Source organism: Mytilus galloprovincialis, chromosome 8 (assembly GCF_965363235.1).
Source record: "Mytilus galloprovincialis chromosome 8, xbMytGall1.hap1.1, whole genome shotgun sequence".
In the NCBI taxonomy this organism is placed as follows: Eukaryota; Metazoa; Mollusca; class Bivalvia; order Mytilida; family Mytilidae; genus Mytilus; species Mytilus galloprovincialis.
The window spans coordinates 39,178,199-39,199,412 of record NC_134845.1 but is presented as its reverse complement, the minus strand read 5'-3'; the positions used below and the strand labels follow the sequence as shown (position 1 = coordinate 39,199,412).

Genomic DNA, 21,214 nt, shown 5'->3' with positions numbered 1-21,214 from the left:
TTTGATCTCATTTTCATAGGTGATTAATTATTGGGATTTAAGGTGGTACCTAACACTACAGGGAGATAACTCTGTAAAATCAGCTAAACGTTTTAATTATGTTGTCGTTGTTAAGGGAATATTAAGCTTCTCAATGATCAAAATCAGTGTTTGTCAAACCGCTATATAACCAGTGTAATTTTTCTAATAAATTGGTTGGTTCAATTTTTTTGAAATTTTTATATTTTTTTCAAAGGGTCAAAGTAAATATTTTGTCAAAATTTTATGAAAATTAAACAAGCCAAATAAATTTTAGTCAAGGTGTTGGGTACCATCTTAAGGAAATTCTGCATACAAATCATGCCATTGCAATTTGAAATAAAAGGAGTCTTTTGTGTGAAGCATATCATGTGGCATTTTTGTTATGATGAAAACATTGCTATAATTTATGAATTTACAGTATGTAATTGCAAATATTTTGTAGATGGATTTATCCAGTACACCCACACCACTACTAGTAACACCAAACCGTTTTACCAGAACCAGTCAGAGTGCTAGTTGGAACACAGGGAACGGTAGTCCTGATGCTATAGCTTTCTCTGTGGACAAGTCTGGGATTGTTATTGCTGGAGTGTGTATCTATGGGGGAGCTGGACAATACCAGTATGAACTGGAACTCTTAGATGATGTAAGTTTGCCATTGATATTATAATATGGATAAAGTTATGTGAATAAAAGAATTAAACTTGATTTAAACAACATGATTTACTTTGAATGAGCCCAAAATCTATGAAAATTAATTATCTTGAATAATTTTTATACTAATATAATTGATGATCAAAACCTTATAGAATGAATATGCAAGATATTTGTAAAACAGAAACTAAATATATATGACAGATATCTGGAGGACAGAGTGAGACTTCTCCAGCACAGAGATGGAATAGTTTAGAGTTAGTAAAAGGTTGTTATGGTCCTGAAGATTGTGTCAATGATATAGCTGAAATCAAGTTTGATAGACCAGTATCTATTAAGGTTAGTGATTTTTTTTTTAAATATACAGAATTTTTTGCAAGACCATAAGAATTTAGATGTATATGTAGTATATAAACAGGTGAAGGGGGGATTTTTTAGTCTGATACTCTAACTCAAAATACAGAGGTAACTTAAGTCATAGAGATACATGCACACAATAGAACAATAAAGAATGGATCCTTTGATCCCTGATAAATGTCCAAATTACCATATATTCCTATAATGGATATCTACTTCTTTATGTTCTTTGAGAAATAACTATTAAAAAGCACACGAAACATCTCTATACAAAACTGAATGTTCAAATAAAATAGTTTTCACTGTATTGTTTTGATTTTTTTATTATGTTATGTCCTCAGGAAGGATTAAAGTACACACTGAGGTTGAAAAATCATGGTCCAAAAACATTAAATGGTGATGGAGGTATGAACAAGGTTAAATGTCCAGATGGTACCGTCTTCACTTTCTCAGCATGTTCTCTGAGTAGTAATGGTACTAACCATATGAGGGGACAAATACCACAAATTTTGTACTACAGGTATATATAATGTACTATAGCTTTACATGTAAAGCAAATTTGACAATGTTGTTAAGACTTAATTTTATTGGTTAAGCTATCAACCTTTGATCTTACTTTGCCTTGTAAGACTCATTCTGATATATTTGACACTTTCTGTCTTATTTGTAAGATCAGTATTAATAATGTATGTCTTTATTATACTACTGTGAATACACGTTATCACTAATCCCGGCTGACCCGGCCGCTTGAACTTTTGACGCATACAACAATCACTTTTCCATTGTGGCGTCAGATATTTTGTATTGTGACGTCAAAATTTAACTGGAACCTGTGTGATATCCAGTAATGGCGGACAAATAGCGATAAGGTGTATTGAATTAAATAGTTATTGTATTTATTCACTGGAACAGATCCAAGGATCCACAATTTTTTTCACACAATTTCAGTTGAAAAGTTTCAATAATATTAAAGAATGAATAATTCTGGAATTTCTTGGTTTCATTTGTTTATCAAATTGACCGGAAATCACTGTCTTTTTTATTACTTTCAATGTGTTTGAATACTGTAAACGATATATTTTCGCAAGCGATATAATTTCCAGACTTTCGCGAGTAGAAAAATAATGCGAATATAAATCATCGCGAATATGTGAAACTTGGATCATTACTTATTAAACTTCATCAAGGAAGTCAATTAATCGCAAAATTAAATAGCCGCAAAGTGGTCTAGAAAGGGTAAACCGCGAAATAAAGTATCCGCGAAAATAAGTTGGTTTACAGTATAACAGAAATATCAAACTACTGGAGTGCCAGTTTCTTTTTTACAGGAAAGGGATTATAAATAAAAACAAGTGATCACAAGTGCAAAATGGTGATCAAGAAAAATGATTTCAAACATTGAGTCAATGAAATGCAGAAATTATTTCTGTTAAAAAATAAGATTTGCCTAAATCCCAATTACTCATTTAGGACATAAAGCTTCCATCTTAGGACATGACTGGCAAATATAACCATTTCAGGACCCTTGAATTGTTACAATTCCCTTTGTAAATGCCCATGTAACACCAATGCATTATAGAGAAAGATTTCATAAAAGCCATCTATGTAACCATAATCATCAATGGAAGAATATTAGTTTTTCTGCATCCATAGTTTGAAATGGTTATCTTACCAACTTTCCTTAAATAATCATTTTCATATGCAGTGCTCCTCAAGATGGTGAAAATCAACAACAAAGTAACAAGACCTTAGCAGAGCTACAAGCTAGGAAGAATGCCATAGATATTGTAGGGGCTATTTGTAGAATGGCTACAGATATGTTACACAGAGCCAATAGTCTACCACCAGAAATTGTTACCAGGATTCTTGGCAATTCACATCTTTTCTCTTCCCTGATACCAATGATTCTGGCACACATAGGACCTGTTGCTTCACAAGACCCAAGGGTATGTTTATATAATGACAATGTGTGGTTTATAGAAAATTCACAATAATTAAATTATGAATAAAAATTTGAAATGTTTACACCTAAAAAAATTATTCGAAACACATTAAAGATGAAAAAAAGAGTTCACAGATATAAATTTTTTCACCAATCCACAAAAAGTACAACTTACCAAACATCTCTTTTTCTTTCCCAGGGCATTGCATTGAACCTTTTATGTCAATACACCCATAAATACTATTAAATATTTTTAGAAAAAATAGAAAAGAATTTTTTTCAAATCAAACCTGGTGAAAAATGTTTTAGATATTGAAAACCTTTAATTTTTTTTAAATTTTTTTTTTGAAGGGATCAGTGCAGGTCCTTGGAATGATTCAGGAAATATTACCAGCTGTAGCCTCACTGAACAACCACATATCTCCTGCCCCAGAAATGGATGAACCTGCCACAGAAATAAATGGTGGGACAACATCACAACATTATGCTATTGTTGAGAGTGAACACCCATACAAACCAGCTACAGTGTCACACTATAAGGTAAAGGGTCAAAAGTATATAAACATTTAAGAAACTTCATCTAACCATTAAGTTCAATATGTACCAGTGTTACTTGTAAGAAATCCAGGAAGGGTATTTCATATGACCAGAATGGTCTTGTTATGATGATATCTCAAAATATTTTATACTTTAAATTTTAATGAATCTATTTAAAGTTTTTCACCATTGGTACATTTAGTGGCCCAAATATGGCAAAAAAATGCAAAATTTCTTCTATCAAATCTTCAAAACTAAATATACATTGAGTGGTTGTTGCTTTTCATAATGGTCAGAGAAACAATTTTATGTACATAGATATAGGAAGATGTGGTATGAGTGCCAATGAGACAACTCTCCATCCAAGTAACAATTTATAAAAGTAAACCATTATAGGTCAAGGTACTGCCTTCAACATGGAGCCTTGGCTCACACCGAACAGCAAGCTTAAAAGGGCCCCAAAAATTACAAGTGTACCATTCAAAGGGGAAAACTAACAGTCTAATCTATATAAAAAAAACAAGAAATAATCTATTTTTAAAACAGTGTAGTTTTTATTAAAACGATTTCCTTTTCACTGCTTTTTTATTTATTTATTCGAGATAACAATAATAAATTATATAACTTTTTCAAGGTGACCTTTCCTGAACAAGTGAAATGGATGGCAGTGGAGTTTGATCCTGGGTGTGGAACAGCACAGACTGAGGATGTCTTACAGCTGTTGATTCCTACCAGGCTAGGTCCTGAGGAGGTTTCATCACCACCTGCTAATAGAAATGAAGAAACTAAAACCAATAGGAAATACTGTTCTGTATTTAAAAAGTTTTCTGGAGCTGATAATTGGCCTAAACAGGCACTTATTCTGCCAGGTAAAATTTGTTGATTATTACCCTTACATTGAAATCAGATGTCTTAAATCCAAACATTTGAATGCCAAAGATTTATTTACTTATGGAGCTAAATGACCAAAGAGTCCCTTAAAAGAATAGGCAAAAATCAACTAATTTCAGTGCTGCCTGAGAGAGTTGACACCTGAAAAATCTAAACCAGTAGAAATATGAATGTTCATGTGTATGGCATTGACACTTTATTTTGGACAATGATAGTTATATCTTAGAATGAAAATAAATTTTAAGGTTATGAATCAAAGAATTTTATAACATTGCAGTTTTAATAGCAGTTTGCTGCATACATATCAGAATTTTCAGGTTAAATACAAGCTTTTTGTGTTACTATAGTCAAGAAAACATGTATTTTTCAGGTAACAAAGTTGTGTTTTCACTAGAGACAGCATCAGACTATGTTAAAGATGAGAAAGCTTGTTTCTTTGGATTTAAGTGTGTTGTTGTTGGTTATGAATGGAAAACAAGACCAGAAGAGGTAAGACACAGTAACCAGGAAGTAAAATCATTCAATCTTATACCATGACATTGTCCGAGAAGTTTGTATCTTAGAAAAAATGTTTTTTTAATGATTTTTGTTTTAGTTTGAAAAAAAAAATTAGCTGCTCATTTCTGTACATCAATAGTAGTAGATTTATTTTGCTTCTTACAAATGTGCTAGTGACAGATCTCGGTTTAAAGAACCGTAGACTTGCTATTAAAGAAGACAATTTCTTATATTTTCAGATAATTGCTCAGTTGGAAAGAGAACTTTCTTATCTTGGTGGAATGTGTGCAGGATCTTTGATAAAAAAAGACATCTTGTTACCTCCAGGTAAATATATTGTAAAGGATAATTTGAATAAGAATGGTCACAGTTTTAATATAAAGAAACCTGAACCTGAAAATTTAAATACCATTTTATGTGCAATAAGTTTTTTTTTTCAGATAATGTAGAACATATTCTGAAATTTCAAATATAACTCAGGATCTTATACTTAACACATGAATTTTTAATAACTAGATACAAATCACTGTTTTAAATTATTTGATTTGCATGAATATTACCATATCTTTATTTTGAAGGCATTTGCATCCTGGCCATTTTTGTTAATTTGTGATGAACTGCACAATTAAGGGGGTACCTAACACTTCAGGGAGATAACTCTGTAATATCAGCTAAACATTTTAAATATGTTGCCTTGTGAAGGCAATATAAAGCTTCACAATGATCAAAAATAGTGTTTGTCAAACTGCTATATAACCAGTGTAATTTTCTGATAAAACGCTAGATTCAAATTTTTTGATTTTTTGATATTTTTGTAAAAGGGTCAAAGTAAATAATTTGTCAAAGTTTTATGAAAATTAAACGAGCCAAATTAATTTTAGTGAAAGTGTTGGGTACCACCTTAAATTCAACTTGATTAATTTCCTACCATATTTGCTTGGATCATGCTTGGATCATTGCACATTCATTGCATTTTTCCTTAAATCAATAGAGAAACAGATTCCAAATTTAAAGTTTTAAAAAATTGCCTACATAGAGTAAATAAATATCGTTATCAAGGAAGTGGTTTGATAGAATCTATATATATATAGTTTGATCTTTGTACAATTATTTGTCTATTCATAGTAACAGTTGAGGAGTTAGAAGAAGACATGGAATACATAGAAGAAGGTTCATTGATGGTATGTCTATCTGTTTGTCTGTTTTTTTATGCCCCACCTACGATAGTAGAGGGGCATTATGTTTTCTGGTCTGTGCGTCCGTTCGTCAGTTCGTCCGTCTGTCCCGCTTCAGGTTAAAGTTTTTGGTCAAGGTAGTTTTTGATGAAGTTGAAGTCCAATCAACTTCAAACTTAGTACACATGTTCCCTATGATATGATCTTTCTAGTTTTAATGCCAAATTAGAGTTTTTATCCCAATGTCACGGTCCGCTGAACATAGAAAATGAAAGTGCGAGTGGGGCATTTGTGTACTGAGGACACATTCTTGTTTGTAATAAGTATTAAATTGCACCTGATATGACTTGTCATGATGCATTACTTTGAAAACAAGTGTCTCTATTGGCCATAACCATAGTGAAAATGATAAAATGCCCTTTCTACTGGTACATCTATTTCAAGAATTTCTGTTCATTTAATCAGTAATTAATCAGGGTGGAAATTATTAAGAAGATAAAATATGCCAATTGATCTAAGTAATTGAAATCATTTATGTATGATTTTAAGGAGTGAGGTTTACGAAGAGATTAAGCATTACTTTGTATATTAAATGATAAGTTGTGTTCAGATAGACTATAACCCCGCCGCATTTTTGCGCCTGTCCCAAGTCAGGAGCCTCTGGCCTTTTTTAGTCTTGTATTATTTTAATTTTAGTTTCTTGTGTACAATTTGGAAATTAGTATGGCGTTCATTATCACTGAACTAGTATATATTTGTTTAGGGGCCAGTTGAAGGACGACTCCGGGTGCGGGAATTTCTCGCTACATTGAAGACCTGTTGGTGACCTTCTGCTGTTGTTTTTTTCTATGGTCGGGTTGTTGTCTCTTTGGCACATTCCCCATTTCCATTCTCAATTTTATTGAACTGCATTCTTTCTAGATAACTATTACTGTTCCTTGAGACAATGTTTATAGTTAGAAAAATGTAAAAGACGACAAACACAAACTAGAAAGTTCTGTAGATAAACAAAAAACAAATACTAAGTTTACGAAATCTTAAATCAAATTGAATACAATATAGACACAAAATGGGATGAGTAAACACATATATATATATAGCCGAAGATGGTGTTTCATGATTAAAGATGGATATGTCACTTTTTCTTCCCTTACAGGTATTCAATGAACATTCAAAGTTGTTAGGTAAAGGATTTGCCTTGTCACACCCACCATCAATCATGCAGGCACTAGAAGGCAATCTACCATTCTGTTGGCAGTCCAATGAAAGATCTTTCCTGAAGGATTTTATTGCCTGTAATCCAGGAACCAGTGGTGGGCGAATAGCCAGGTAAGTAATGAGCTGACTTTGTATTTAAACTATTCAGGAACCAGTTGTGCATGTACTATCAGATAGACATTGCGTTTACTTTGAAGGTGTCTAGGTTCAATCTAATAGTTATTTATATTTGAATAACTGGAATACACCTACTACACAGATTTCTCTATAAGTAAAAGTTATAAAAAAATTGCATTTAAGTTAAACACCTTCAAACTAACATTCTTCTTGATGTCATACATTTCTTGTTAGTACTTAGCCCACTCCAATGTGATATTGTAAATTTTGTGGGCGTGTTAAAAATTAATTTCTTGGTATTTAATCTTATATCTAAGTCATTCTCCTCATAAAATAATCAGACTTATGACCATCTTAGCTATATAGGAAAATAACTGATAGTCATTTTTTTTCCAGATGGCTTCAACCAGACTCATATCTAGACCCAAGCCAATGTGAACTTGTCTATAATAAGGAAGACCTTCGATGTAGCTGGCCAGCTCTTCTCACAGTGAACACCAAAGACCAGTATGGAAATCTTGTGCAAGTCAGTAATCTAAAGGTTGAGGTCAAAGCTATACCTGTCGATCAAGGAATTATGGGAGATGACAGTAAAAAAATGAGACGCCTGAGTCGTCCTGACAACAGTAATATGACCTTTGGAGGTCACCCTCCTCCTTGTTTAGATGTGCCCTATGAACCTACAATTAAAGACAAAAAGGATATATTTCATGCTATCTGTATGATGAAGGTAAGATTATAGTATGTAAATAATGTAAATTCAGACATATTGATTTTTGGTGTTTTAACGCCACTTTTAAGCACCGCATTTAGGCTATTTCGTGGCGGTCAGTTTTTATTGGTGGAGGAAGCTGGAGTGCCCGGAGAAAACCACCGACCTTCGATAGGAAAACTGACAATCCTAGTCAATTAAGATTGGAGTCGAGTGCACCTGCACGAGCAGGGTTCGAACTCACAACCTCAGTGTTGACTGGCTAGTGATTACAGTAGTAACTACTTAGACTACTCGGCCACCGAGGCCCCTCAGACATATTGTGTGCATTCGTTAAATGAGAAATATATAAATGGGAAATTTAGTATAACCTTGATATAAAGTGACAATCCGTTCTTTTTATATCACCTGCAGTTAAGAAGAAAGTAACTTTATTTTCCTTTATATTAATCATGCTTAATTTTACCTCAAATAATTTTTTTCAGCCATATGAAAACTATTCCTTTGAAGAATTACGGGTGGCAGCCCCAGCTGTGCCACGTCCAAGTGAAAATATGTTAGTTAGAAGTAATAATGATGGGACATATTTAGTAAACTGGACTCCAGGAAGTGTTGGACTGTACAGTATACATGTCACCATTGATGGGTTTGATACCGGTAAGAAAGAGCATGATAGGCCCTCAGCATGATAGGCTCTCAGCCAATTTATTGCAAGACATTTACTCATATTTGGCAACTGTTGAAGTTGTGGACATTTTTAGTGAATTTTTGACTTTTTGTTAATTTTGAACATAGATATTTTGGATTTTTCTGTTAATCTTGTACAACAGACATGGTTAACATAGGGAAAATATTCCGTCATATTCTAGCAAACTCATAATAAATTACTTCACTTAAAATTTTTATTTTTCAATATATTTTTCAAAATAGTCTGGTCAATACATCTAGTTTACTTTTTAGTGAAGCACTTTAGCTATTACCAATGAACGGCTAACTTCTTAATGTATGGGGAAACTATTAGAGCCATAAAAACGTATTACAGGCAGAACTTGTAATAATTATTCTTTCTTCATTTATATTTTTCTTGAATAGAAATGACAATGATGATATGTACAGATATTTCAGAGGATGACATTTATAAACTTTTTTTTATTACTATTTCAAGGCGAGGTGTACAAAGTAGACGTAAAAGATCCACCACAGGGCATTACCCCACCCAGTCAGACTGAGAAGAAACCACATCACACTAACAAAGTATGTATATAAGAGTAATGCATCAAAAGTAATTAATTTACTTTCAGTATTAATAAAAGAGAGATTTAAGGTATATGATGCTGTGACAGGTTTCCTATAACCTTTACAAAACAAAATCATTTTTGGTATTACTCATACTTGCAAACATTATCAAGATAGCTAATAATACATTAAAAGGATCACAGGAATTGCCAGAACTGTTGGACAGTACAACATACCACATTTGTTGAATTAGACATTGTATCCAAATGCATTTTAAATCCTCTTGTATTTTTGTGGTTACAGGTAATGATGGCTCACTGCACTCTCTCCTTTTATGATATAATATTCATTATTTTCAGTTGAGAAAGTTTGTACAGAAATATAGTTCTGGGTTGAGAGCTAGAACTAACCCATCACTGCAAAGTGAACAGATAGGAGTTATTCCCCCTGAAGGAATAATTGCATTTGTTGATGAGGTAAGTGATACGGACAAGTTTGGAATTTTTTGTGTCATGACATCATAGTAAATTGAATTCGTTTAAAGGACACAAGTGAAAATGATGTGACATGACATTCAAATCCGTATTTAGATATTTTACAAGACAGCTTAGAACCTATACACCAGTACAACAGCAGACACACATTAAATAATTGAAATAAATGTTTCTGATGTCTAACTTTTGAGTAAAAATGAAATGGATTATGTTTAAGGGTAAATGCTTGTGTATCAGTAGCATATGGAAAAACTTTAAGCATTGAATTTGAAAGACTCTGAACTTGTTTATGTAGTAGCACTTTCTAGGGCTTATTAAAACACAATACGTTTGTTGAAGGTGGTTCCTTTTATTTCTGGACTAACTTCAGGATAATAACAAATATATAAAAAGATACCCTACAAAATAAATACAATAGTAAGATTCTGACCGTTTATCAAATAAATAATCTGGTACATAGGTTTCTATCCATGTATTATGATAAACAAATGTTTTACTATTTGAAATATAATTAAAACTGTTCTGCATGTATTTACAACAATACGCTTATATTGTTGAGCGTAACTGACAAAGTCTAGTACATATGCACTTAACGACTCGTATTAAATAAACAAGTCTAATATACGAAAAATAACTAAAGCGGTTAACACAAACTTTAACATAAGCAAATTAACAAAACTAAAAGCAACAGCTGCATGCTGTATGAATGCCGTAAGCACAAAATAGCAACAAACAAAAATACGAACATTACAAAAGTAACACTTAGCTTACCTCGCATGAGGTGCAAAGGCCTCCTGATTTATCTATATGGAAATTAATTCACATCATCCCAGGATTACTTAAAATATACCTGTATAACAAATAAACAAATTGTAATCCATGTTTTACTGTAATAAAAAACCACCTATTTACGATTTGTACTCTTAGCTAAAATAATCAATCAATACACGTAACTGTTATTATGTTTATATCTTTACCTTTAAAAGTATTTAACACATTCATTCCGGAACACTCGAATTCTCATACAATGTGTATTAGATTCATAATTTACCAAATTAGTTAAAAGTACTTTATTTATGAAAATATGTAAATAACGTCTCTTAAGCAATTTAATCAAACAGATAATACTTTACTGTACTTTATCTATTTTATATCGTTTTAAAGCATTCATCTCGCATTCAACATTTACACATCGGCCTTTTCATTCTAAACAGTCATTCTAGGTAAAATAATAAATGTCTGGACTATTAACGTATAATTAGTAATAGAGAAATATAACTGACCTGAATACAGAATAAAGAAAACTAAGAAAGAATACAAGTCCAAACTTAGAATGATATCAAGCATATATCAATATGTCCACCAGTATATAGAAAAGTGATGACCAGCATAAAAAAACAAAAGAAATATAGCGCCAAAATATAATGACCAATAGAAATAAAGAAAGTGTGCGGTCCACTGAAGCATAAAAAGAAAACCTTTGAAGTAAACTACAGTGAAACCAAAGTTACCCAAACCAGTAGAAAATGTCGTATGTCAATAAGTCCAACTGTCAAATACGTAAATAAAATGAACAAAGCATATATATAGACTAATCAACTAATTACAATCTGTAATTAGTATACTATAGCTTCAATTAATCAATATAAATCATATAATATACAGAATACAACACAATAAACTAAATATAAAAATATACACAATTACTGTAAAACCTATAAAATACAGTCTACCACATTTATCTTTGTAACTTTAACATTGTTAGTATTGTAAAAATTTAATAACTTAATTGGAAGGACTAAATTATTTATAATGTTAACTAATTTAGATCCACAATGATGATGGTGTATGGCTGAGACTTAGCCAGGAGTCTATCAGAGAGCACTGTACAAATGGTCACATTGAAGGCTGGGTTCTACAGTATAACCAACATCTCGGCAAAACTCTACTGGTACCAGTGGAGGAACCAAAGTCTATAGCAAAGGAAATGATCAAGGAAACTATCAGGAGAAATCTCAAAGCTGAGGCTACTAAACATAGAAGAGGTAAGTAAAAGATAACACAAAGGAGAAGGGAATGGGGTGGGGGGGGGGGGGGGGGGTATTGAACAAAAAGTTTCAAAGTTATAAAAAAAATAGTTCTTGTAGCTTTAGTTTCTACAACTGCCTAAATGTGACTGTATCATCAATTTAATAGTTGTTTTTGCTCCATGTCAGCAATAAGTTAGCAATGTTCTCCTGTCATTTTTTAAAAGGCTACACACAATCATTGTCATTTTATAGCAAAGGTAATTTTCACATTAAAAATAGCATTATTGTTGAAATTATGGTTGCATTTGTTTATATGATATATGGATTTAGATACATCCTGTGAGTCAGTTTTATTGATTAAAGAACCTAGAAAACGGTCCATAAATAAATGCATTTATTAATCCAATCATTCAGTCAAACATGCAAGATTAAATCTTGTCTTAAATTTTTACTATAGGTCCTGGTGTTTATCAAGTTATAAAATGTGGCTCCTTTGGACACAACATTCGATGTGGAGCAGGACTGAAATCTACACCTGTTGGAATGTTTACATTAGAAGATAAAGTTTTAGCCATTGCAGATGTAAGTAGTAAACAGAAACTTTTGTTTTACAGAGAAATTTTTGTAATGGAAATTAAATGGCACCTGTTACAAAATTCTGAATTTCTCAGGGTCTCGGGGACCTAGGATTTTATGATTCATAATTTTTTGGACAAAAAAAGTTGAATTACAATGACTAAAGTAAACCCTGTTGATATTGTAAGTCTCAGCAAAATTTATCCATTCAATATTCCTTCTTCACAATTTATAAATAATTAAATCTTGATCTTTATAATTCAAGGGAGATACCTTTTTTTTATGAATAATAATTTGAGACTGATGTTATCAGTTGCTGGTTAAAACAAAACTTGTCTGTTTTATTATACCCCCGCTTTAAAAAAGGCCGCTTTAAAAAAGAGGGGGGGGGGTGGTGGGTTATACTGTTTTACCTCTGTTCGTCCGTCCCATGAATATTTTTCATCGCATTTTTCTCAGGAACTACAATACCAGGATTTCTGAAATTTGGTTTTAAGGTTTATATAAGTCAGCTATACCATATGATGTGTTTTCAGATTCATCACTCAACAACTTCCTGTTTACTGAACACTTGCATATTTTTACACTATTAATATTATCCACTTGCTGCAGGGGTATCATCAGTGAGCAGTAGCTCGCAGTTTCACTTGTTTTGAAAGTTATGAACAAGCAATTTTATTCTTCGACATAAATATATATGACCCTTGTGTTTTGTTTTGTAGAAAACTAATCAAGATGGTTATTGGATAAAACTTGATCCAGAGAGTGCTGAGAATTTCTGTCAGACAAAGAAAGGAGAGTTCTGGACCTTGGTTCAGGGCAAAGAAGGGATAGTCTATCTCCAGCATGAAAGTGATGTTAAAGAAGGCATCACTCCTGTAGAGAATGAACCCTTTTCCTTTAGTTCCCCTCCTAATGGGGCCACAGGAGGGTTTAATTTTGGAGCATCAACTCAGATTCCATCTGTTAACTCTGTATTTGGCTCTTTGTTAGGTCCAGGTATTTATTTTTTACATTTATTGTTTTTTAATCGCAAGGAAACAGTATTTCAGCAGCACCTCAAAAATATTCATTCTTTTTTAAGTGCCTGTTTGCCTTGAAATATGAACTGAATTTATATGACATATTTTTCATATGCTTTATTTCTATGTTCATCTGATTTGGATTTTGTACAATAATTGTTATTTTATTAAATAGATTTTTATAGATTTGATAACTTTTTTTCATGAACTTAAATCAAAGGCTGACATCAATTTAGGAAAATAAAAGCTGAAAAATTATACCATATTTTACACAAAAATCCTTTCAATACTTGACACCGTAATGTTGAGTTTGAGGCTGGAAATGAAGACAAAATGTTAAATTGAAAATGAGTTCATGCTATGCAGAAAAGATATGGAAACTATTGAGTCGGCATTGTGTCATCCTAGTTATTATATTTACATTGATATAGATTAAAGTATTCTTTTTATTTCTTTTTTAGCACCATCTGGAGGATTTGGAAGAAGTGCCAGTCTACCAACAAATGTATTTTCCTTTGGATTCCAAGGTAAAATTTAGTAGGAAAAATAAGCTTTACATTATAAAATACAACACTTGGATACAAACAAGAGGGCTAGCATGTACGATAAAAGGTGAAAAAAAGCTATGATTATTGTTAAAAAAAATTAGACACAAGCATGGTAATTATGGTGTAAAATAAATTACAAAATCTTTAGATATTTTTGCTTTCAAAATAAACAGCCCAAATTTTCTGAATTTTGTTTTGTTTGAGTTTGTATGATTGATGGAATTTTACTGCACAATGAGAGTTGAGTCAGTTGAATTGCTTAAGAAAGCCAGTAAAACTAGGGGTCCTTGAATTGTTGTGCAATTATTGATGCAATTCTTGATCACCAAAATCAAAATGCATTAATCAATAAAAAAAATAGCTTCACAAGCTAATTTGGCTTAAAATTATATATAAATCCAACCAAAATTGACAGAATCTTATTATATATTTGTCTGATCCATTATTCTTGTAAGTCTGTTAGCTAATAGAATTAAATGTAATATCACTATGTTTCTTTTCATCTATAGGAAGTACTCCATCCCCAGCCCCTACATTTGGACAGAGACCAATCAGTGAAGGGTATGCAGGAAGAGCCAGTTTCGACAGCTCCTTCCAATCATCAGACATGACGCATACCACATCACATCCTTCATTTGGATCAGAATCACCCTTCACCCCTAGCTCTGCTTCGTTTGCCAAGATGGACACTTCAGTACGATCAAAGTCACCAATGTCAACGACAAGGTCACCTATATCAGGGTCACCTAAATCATCCAGACGTGACCCAGGAATTCCACCAGAGTTACAGGGTGTATCAGTGAAGGATTTAGTCAAGGCTTTAGGTTTGTATAGTGTTTAGTTTGAAGGTTTTAGTTTAAAGCTTGTAAGATAAGTAATGCTTATGTGTAAGAGCCCCGGGGGGTTACTGACTATACTTTCGGATATAACTGTGCCGACAGCACTTGCCAAATCATACCCTGTTCTAACAAGAAAACGTTGAAAAACATACCCTGTTCTAAACAAAAATATTGTTCTATACACGCTCAGAAAATGTATACCCTGTTCTAGACCGTGTAAAATAGATGCAGTTCTAGACCCGGGTTCTAGACTATATCTTAAACAGTTAAATAAGCGATCCTGTTCTAGATAAATACTTTATTTAAAAAAAGACCCTGTTCTCACCAGCAGGGCATGAAAAAGCGACCCTGTTCTAACCAGCAGGACATGAAAAAGGGACCCTGTCCTAACCTGCAGGGCATGAAAAAGTGACCCTGTTTTGCGGCACACTCATACCTCTAAAATATAGGAAGTAACCCCCCGGGTAAGAGCCTAATGTAAATGTATATGAGTGTAATGTACATGTGTAAGAACCTAATGTAAATGTATATGAGTGTAATGTACATGTACTGCATATGAGCATAATATACATGTATGCATATGTATATGAATAATATTATTGTATATGCATAATGTTAATGTATATGAGCATAATGCAATTGTTTAAGAGCTAGAATTTAGTCAGGTTTGAATGATTTGTCCTTGACATTATGGAAGATTTTGAGATGACTATCTTTATGTTGACTTAGGAAAATACTAATAACTAGTAGATCAAAACAAAATTGATTATGCTCAAATGGATGGTAGAATATTTTGTTTACCTTTATTTTCATGTATATTTACGTTAATAACAAGGTCAACTGCATTTGGAATTAAATATTTTTGAGCAATGCTACCTGAAAACTACTATTGAATTGAATAACATTTAAACTGAATTTTTATATAGTACAATTTTACATGTCAGGTCAGGGAAGCATTTTCAGAAATTTCTTATGAAATTTTCTCTTTTCTGGGACATCATGACCAACAAACAGCAGTTTAATTTATTACTTTGATTGAAATGTAACTTAAATGATTCAAAGACAAAATGAAATTAACAACCCCAGACCATGTTAACTGTTTAATCAAGGATTAATATATCATAATGGCTTAGCATGGTGTTATATAATCTTAATAAAACTTTAGTATGTAGCTGCAAGGATATTATGAAACTAAGTCACCTAGTTGGTGAGTGGTTCTTGTGGAATGAGTCCTATAATGTTGTCTAGTTACTTTATGCAGGATAATTTATAAGCACATATTTTGGCTTTAAAACATGATTTGCTCTCCACACTCTACAGCATGATATTCAGTCTGTGTAATTGGCTTTAATGTGCAGTGGTTCAACATTTAAATAACGTACAGCTTCAGTTTTGAGCACAGGTACAAAATTAAACATGATATTTGAGTTTAGATTTTTACGTATCCTGTTCATTTTCAGTTGCAATTTTTTTTGTGTAAACCAGTTATTTTAAACTATGCTTTGTTTAAGTTAGCATGGTGCTTTGACCAATAATTAATGATTTTGCCTGTTTTTAATTTTTGTTTTGCTGCTCAGTGAAGTCGTGTTCACCTTCAAGTAAAAATTATAAGCAAGTGTCCACATGGTTTAGGCATGAAGAATTAGATGTTATTAGGAGTACATCTATAAAAAGGCTGGCGGCCATTATAGGTAACAAGGCTGATAGTGCTTATTGATGTTGTCATGGTAACATAAATGTTGTTTTGTAGGATGTCATTTTATGGATATTTAGTTGAATATTGTGTGTTGTAGCTTATATTTTTGTTAAACTATTTTTATTTTTATTGTTCTTTGTCCATAGCACAGCACAAATAAGTTTCACTTACTGATTTAGCTACCATAGCTAGTAGTGAATATTCACCTAAATCGGCAAAAAAAGGCAAAACTAAAGAAAGAAAAAATAAGAATAAAAGATTAGTTGAAATAGATCATTTACTAATAATCACAGATTTTTGAATGAATGGATAATTGATGATGGAAGTCAATTTATTGACCTGCCAATTTCTTAGATTCATGATATATTTACCCCATGAAAAGAGTTAAGATCAAGGTACAAGTAAACGGGCTATGTCAGAGATTTGGGTGAAAATTTGCATACAACTTTGACTTGTTGAACTATAACTGATTATTCCAAAAAAATTATGCATTTATCTCTTTTATTTTCTGAAATATTACTGATTACATTCTTTCAAAAAAGGCATGCATTTGTATAGAAAGCACATGCATACATGTGAACCTCCCGACGGGAGTACAAAACTCCCGTTTTCAGGGGTCCCCTCCCGTCCTCCCGTCGAAGAGAAAAAAATCCCGTGTAGAAAAAATTTCATGAATGATAATTTTCAGTCGCCATTTTTACTATTTTGTTTACAAAATTTATCATTGAGATCGTAAAAACCCGAGATTTTTTAAGTCGTAAAAACAGGAGGTTTATCGAACGTATCCGGTGTAACTGACATTACCTGATTACGCAACATGTGGAGATTTTATTTCTCGCTAAAGGCTAATTAACAAGTGATAATAGTTTGATTGAACAATCATAAGGTGTTTGTATATATCAATTACTCGATGTGGCTTCTGTTTATGGCACACGCCAAGGATGATTAAAGGCAAATACCGATAAATACCGGCATTGATGGAAAATGGAATGTTGTTGTCCAAAAATTTATCGGAAGTTTTTTGATGCCAAGAAAAACACTTATTGTATATGAAAATCTCGAGATGAAAATACTGGAAAAAGGAATGGTTTCAGCTCAATGTGAGCTGTTTGCTACACAAGCTGACTGAAAAATTATATAAGCAAATTCATTATTTTGTACACCATTATGTGTTCAAAATGCCAAAACGACAGTTATCTCCGTCTTCAAAGACACCAGTTTCAAAACAACAGAAATATTTGACAAAGATCAACAATGTTTGTTAATTTATTATTTATTTATTATGTAATAAATGTATAGCATAAATCTCTCTTATATCTCAAGCCAATGCCAATGAAAAACAAATAAAAAAAGATTCTCATCAGCAATCAACAATGTAAAACAAAAGAAAAAAAGATTCTCATCAGCAATCAACAATGTAAAACAAAAGAAAAAAATATTCTCATCGTAAAATAAAAGAAAAAAAGATTCTTCTCAATTATTCCTTAATATATGCAGACTTTAACTAATGCCATTCACAAGGAAGATTGAAGAAAAAAAAACATCATACGGTTAGTTTTACGACGAAAAATATGTCGATAAAAAACCTCCTGATCTGAGGTCCAATCTCCTGACCAAAATTTCCAAATCTCCTGATCTGAATTTTACAGTCCATCACATGTATGCACATGGAATCTTAAATATGTTTTAAAAGCATATCAAATCTCAAATTTCAAATCCATAATTATTTTTTTTTTAATTATGTTGTTGATACATACATTTCTGTTTTGATGGTGTGAAATAATCATATTGTCACCTCCTTTAAAATAATTTAAAGAGTAATGATTTAGACAATATAAGAGATAAATGCTTTAATTTTTAGGATTTTCAGTAATAGTTCAATGGGCCAAAGTACAAAATTCTGTGACATAGCCCATTCACTATACTCAACCTTAATCTGACTCGCAAGCTCATCATTATAGGAGCTGAATGCCTCAGAACATACATTCAGGGGAGCTAATAAAGTGTCACATTCAGGGGAGTTAATTAAGTGTCACATTCAGGGAGTTAATAAAGTGTCACTTATTTAATTATTCAAAGCAGCAGTAACTTTGATTTAAAACACTGTAGAGAAGTGGGCATGTTAAATTTGTTTTCTAGATTTTTATTCTCTTATTTCATGCTATCTATTCAAACTTTTTGATTTCAATTTTAGTAATATATTCACAATATAGTATACATGTATATGTAATGGTTAATTTATAAGATCAGAAAATATCTTTTAGGAATCTTTATACACTTTCTGGTTTTCTTTACCATTGGAAGTTTTGTTATTTAACTCAGTATTTATGTATCTGTTTTACTGTAAATTCCCAAAAAAGTGTTTTGGAATGGACAAAAATAAAAAAGATAGTTATTGATATTTCAGGTAATGCTGCTAACTAGTAATAGTCAAAATTGAAAAAAAAATAAACCTATCCTGTTTTAATTTTCACCTTGATAAAAACACAACTAAAATATCAGAATTAACTGTATTAAACTTGATTTATGATGCTTTGTTAATAGATTTCATAGCCTAAGATTACTTTCACAAATATAGAAATCCAGATAAATATTTACCAATTTATATCTTTCCAGGTGAGAGTAGAGCCAATGGAAATGGTCCAACACCAGTACCATCCCCTCCAGGGACCCCTAAAAAATCTGGATCAAGAAGTTCTAGTCCTCACTTAGCACCTGATGTGGCAGGTAATGAGCTTTTATTAGCTTGTCATTAATAATTGTAGTTTATTTCCAATTATTTAATTTAAAAATGTGAGGTATTCAAAAAATTTGTTAAGCTGGTCAAGACTACTACATTAAAAGCATTTTGATTTAAAGTCATAAGAAACGAGTGACCGGTGCAAAATAATGTTCTTACAATTCTTTAACCAATGCATACAAACATCATAAACTTAGTCTTCTGTGCACAAATTTATCATTTTTTTCGTGTAAATTTCGTATAATCGTCAATTTTTTTTTCAATCGGTCAGTGTTATTGTGAAAATATAGCAGGTAATTAAAGTTCGTGTTTTGAAGCCGAAGTTTAACAATTGTCATCTGTTTGTCAACAATCAACAAAAAATCAACTAAAAAGGATGGAAATTGAGCATGTGTTTAACATGTAAATTCAAATAATAGTTTATTTTAAGGACATCCATGCGTATTGCGATCATCGGATTTTTAAGAGATGGGTCACACTGAGGTCACTTTGCATACAGAAAATATGTCGGGGGAATTGCTTCAGAAGGAAGCAATTGAAATAAAGTGAACTTCTTCTAAATATGAGTAAATTAAAGAATTTTCTTCAGAAAAAAGTATATGTACATAAGTTTTATAATGAAAACTATCCATTGAGTTATAAAAAAACATATGCATTATTATACCCCCGCTTTAAAAAAGCATTTATATATGTCAGCCACACCATGTGATGCGTTTTCAGATTCATCACTTGACAACTTCCTGTTTACCGAACACTTGTCTGATTTTACACATGATAGCCAAGTTGAAAATTTTTCGTCACATTTTTCTCAGGAACTACAATACAAGGATTTCTGAAATTTGGTTTCAGGATTTATATAAGTCAGCTATACCGTGTGATGCGTTTTCAGATTCATCACTCGACAACTTCCTGTTTACCGAACACTTGTATGATTTTACACATGATAGCCAAGTTGAAAATTTTCGTCACATTTTTCTCAGGAACTACAATACAAGGATTTCTGAAATTTGGTTTCAGGATTTATATAAGTCAGCTATACCGTGTGATGCGTTTTCAGATTCATCACTCGACTACTTCCTGTTTACCGAACACTTGTATGATTTTACACATGATAACCAAGTTAAAAATTTCGTCACATTTTTCTCAGGAACTACAATACAAGGATTTCTGAAATTTGGTTTCAGGATTTATATAAGTCAGCTATACCGTGTGATGCGTTTTCAGATTCATCACTCAACAACTTCCTGTTTACCGAACACTTGCATATTTTTACACTATTAATATTATCCACTTGCGGCGGGGGTATCATCAGTGAGCAGTAGCTCGCAGTTTCACTTGTTTTTTTTTAATTTGAGGTTTCTTATGACTTTAAAGAATTAGCTGTATTCAATGGGGAAAATTTCACCTCTAAACTTAGTCAAATGCATCTTCATGTAGTCTTATTTTTAACGTAACAAGAAAAATGAAAAGAAATCGTTATTGGAAATTGAGAATAGAAATGGGGAATGTTTCAAAGAAACAACAACCTGACCAAAGAGAAGAAAACAGCCAAAGGCCACAAATTGGTCTTCAACACAGCTAGAAAATCCAGCACCCGTATTACAATTAACCCTTTCCTCCATGGATTTTTTTTTCTCACATACTTGATTTGCATAGGATTTTTTCAATAAAAAAAATCATCAGGTTTAAAGTTATAATGCATTGTGAAAAACGAATATTTCATCAATGAAATTCAAGTCAGATATTCTCATGAATATTCTTTTCATATTGGATACAAACTTTTTTAAGTCTGATGCAGACATTTTGTAATCAAAGCGTTTCAACTGAGGTACTGCACAGGCGTCAAAAGGCGTCATTATGAAGTAAAGGGGGTGGCGTCAAAAAGCGTCATTATGGAGGAATGGGTTAATT

The 21,214-nt window shown here is 32.1% G+C and overlaps 1 protein-coding gene and 1 long non-coding RNA gene across 9 annotated transcripts in view; one reads left to right on the top strand and one right to left on the bottom strand.

Annotated features, from left to right (window-relative positions):
- The window catches only part of LOC143041899 (E3 ubiquitin-protein ligase MYCBP2-like), a 115,604-nt gene that overhangs the window by 41,133 nt on the left and 53,257 nt on the right, over nucleotides 1-21,214 (top strand). For all 8 annotated transcript variants that reach the window (XM_076214033.1, XM_076214038.1, XM_076214036.1 and 5 more), the window contains 20 exons: nucleotides 464-667; nucleotides 880-1,014; nucleotides 1,374-1,552; nucleotides 2,738-2,978; nucleotides 3,326-3,514; nucleotides 4,146-4,380; nucleotides 4,773-4,891; nucleotides 5,140-5,227; nucleotides 6,026-6,081; nucleotides 7,232-7,404; nucleotides 7,807-8,140; nucleotides 8,608-8,779; nucleotides 9,288-9,376; nucleotides 9,718-9,834; nucleotides 11,681-11,897; nucleotides 12,340-12,464; nucleotides 13,181-13,457; nucleotides 13,942-14,007; nucleotides 14,538-14,852; nucleotides 19,180-19,290. In XM_076214033.1, coding sequence (XP_076070148.1) covers nucleotides 464-667; nucleotides 880-1,014; nucleotides 1,374-1,552; nucleotides 2,738-2,978; nucleotides 3,326-3,514; nucleotides 4,146-4,380; nucleotides 4,773-4,891; nucleotides 5,140-5,227; nucleotides 6,026-6,081; nucleotides 7,232-7,404; nucleotides 7,807-8,140; nucleotides 8,608-8,779; nucleotides 9,288-9,376; nucleotides 9,718-9,834; nucleotides 11,681-11,897; nucleotides 12,340-12,464; nucleotides 13,181-13,457; nucleotides 13,942-14,007; nucleotides 14,538-14,852; nucleotides 19,180-19,290 — 3,442 coding nt within the window. The remainder of the gene's footprint in view (nucleotides 1-463; nucleotides 668-879; nucleotides 1,015-1,373; nucleotides 1,553-2,737; nucleotides 2,979-3,325; nucleotides 3,515-4,145; nucleotides 4,381-4,772; nucleotides 4,892-5,139; nucleotides 5,228-6,025; nucleotides 6,082-7,231; nucleotides 7,405-7,806; nucleotides 8,141-8,607; nucleotides 8,780-9,287; nucleotides 9,377-9,717; nucleotides 9,835-11,680; nucleotides 11,898-12,339; nucleotides 12,465-13,180; nucleotides 13,458-13,941; nucleotides 14,008-14,537; nucleotides 14,853-19,179; nucleotides 19,291-21,214) is intronic.
- LOC143041902 (uncharacterized) lies at nucleotides 10,140-11,576 on the bottom strand. The gene is made up of 3 exons (XR_012967829.1): nucleotides 11,136-11,576; nucleotides 10,624-10,702; nucleotides 10,140-10,250 (listed from the first exon to the last, which is right to left on the bottom strand). It is a non-coding gene; the product is annotated as an uncharacterized LOC143041902 (long non-coding RNA).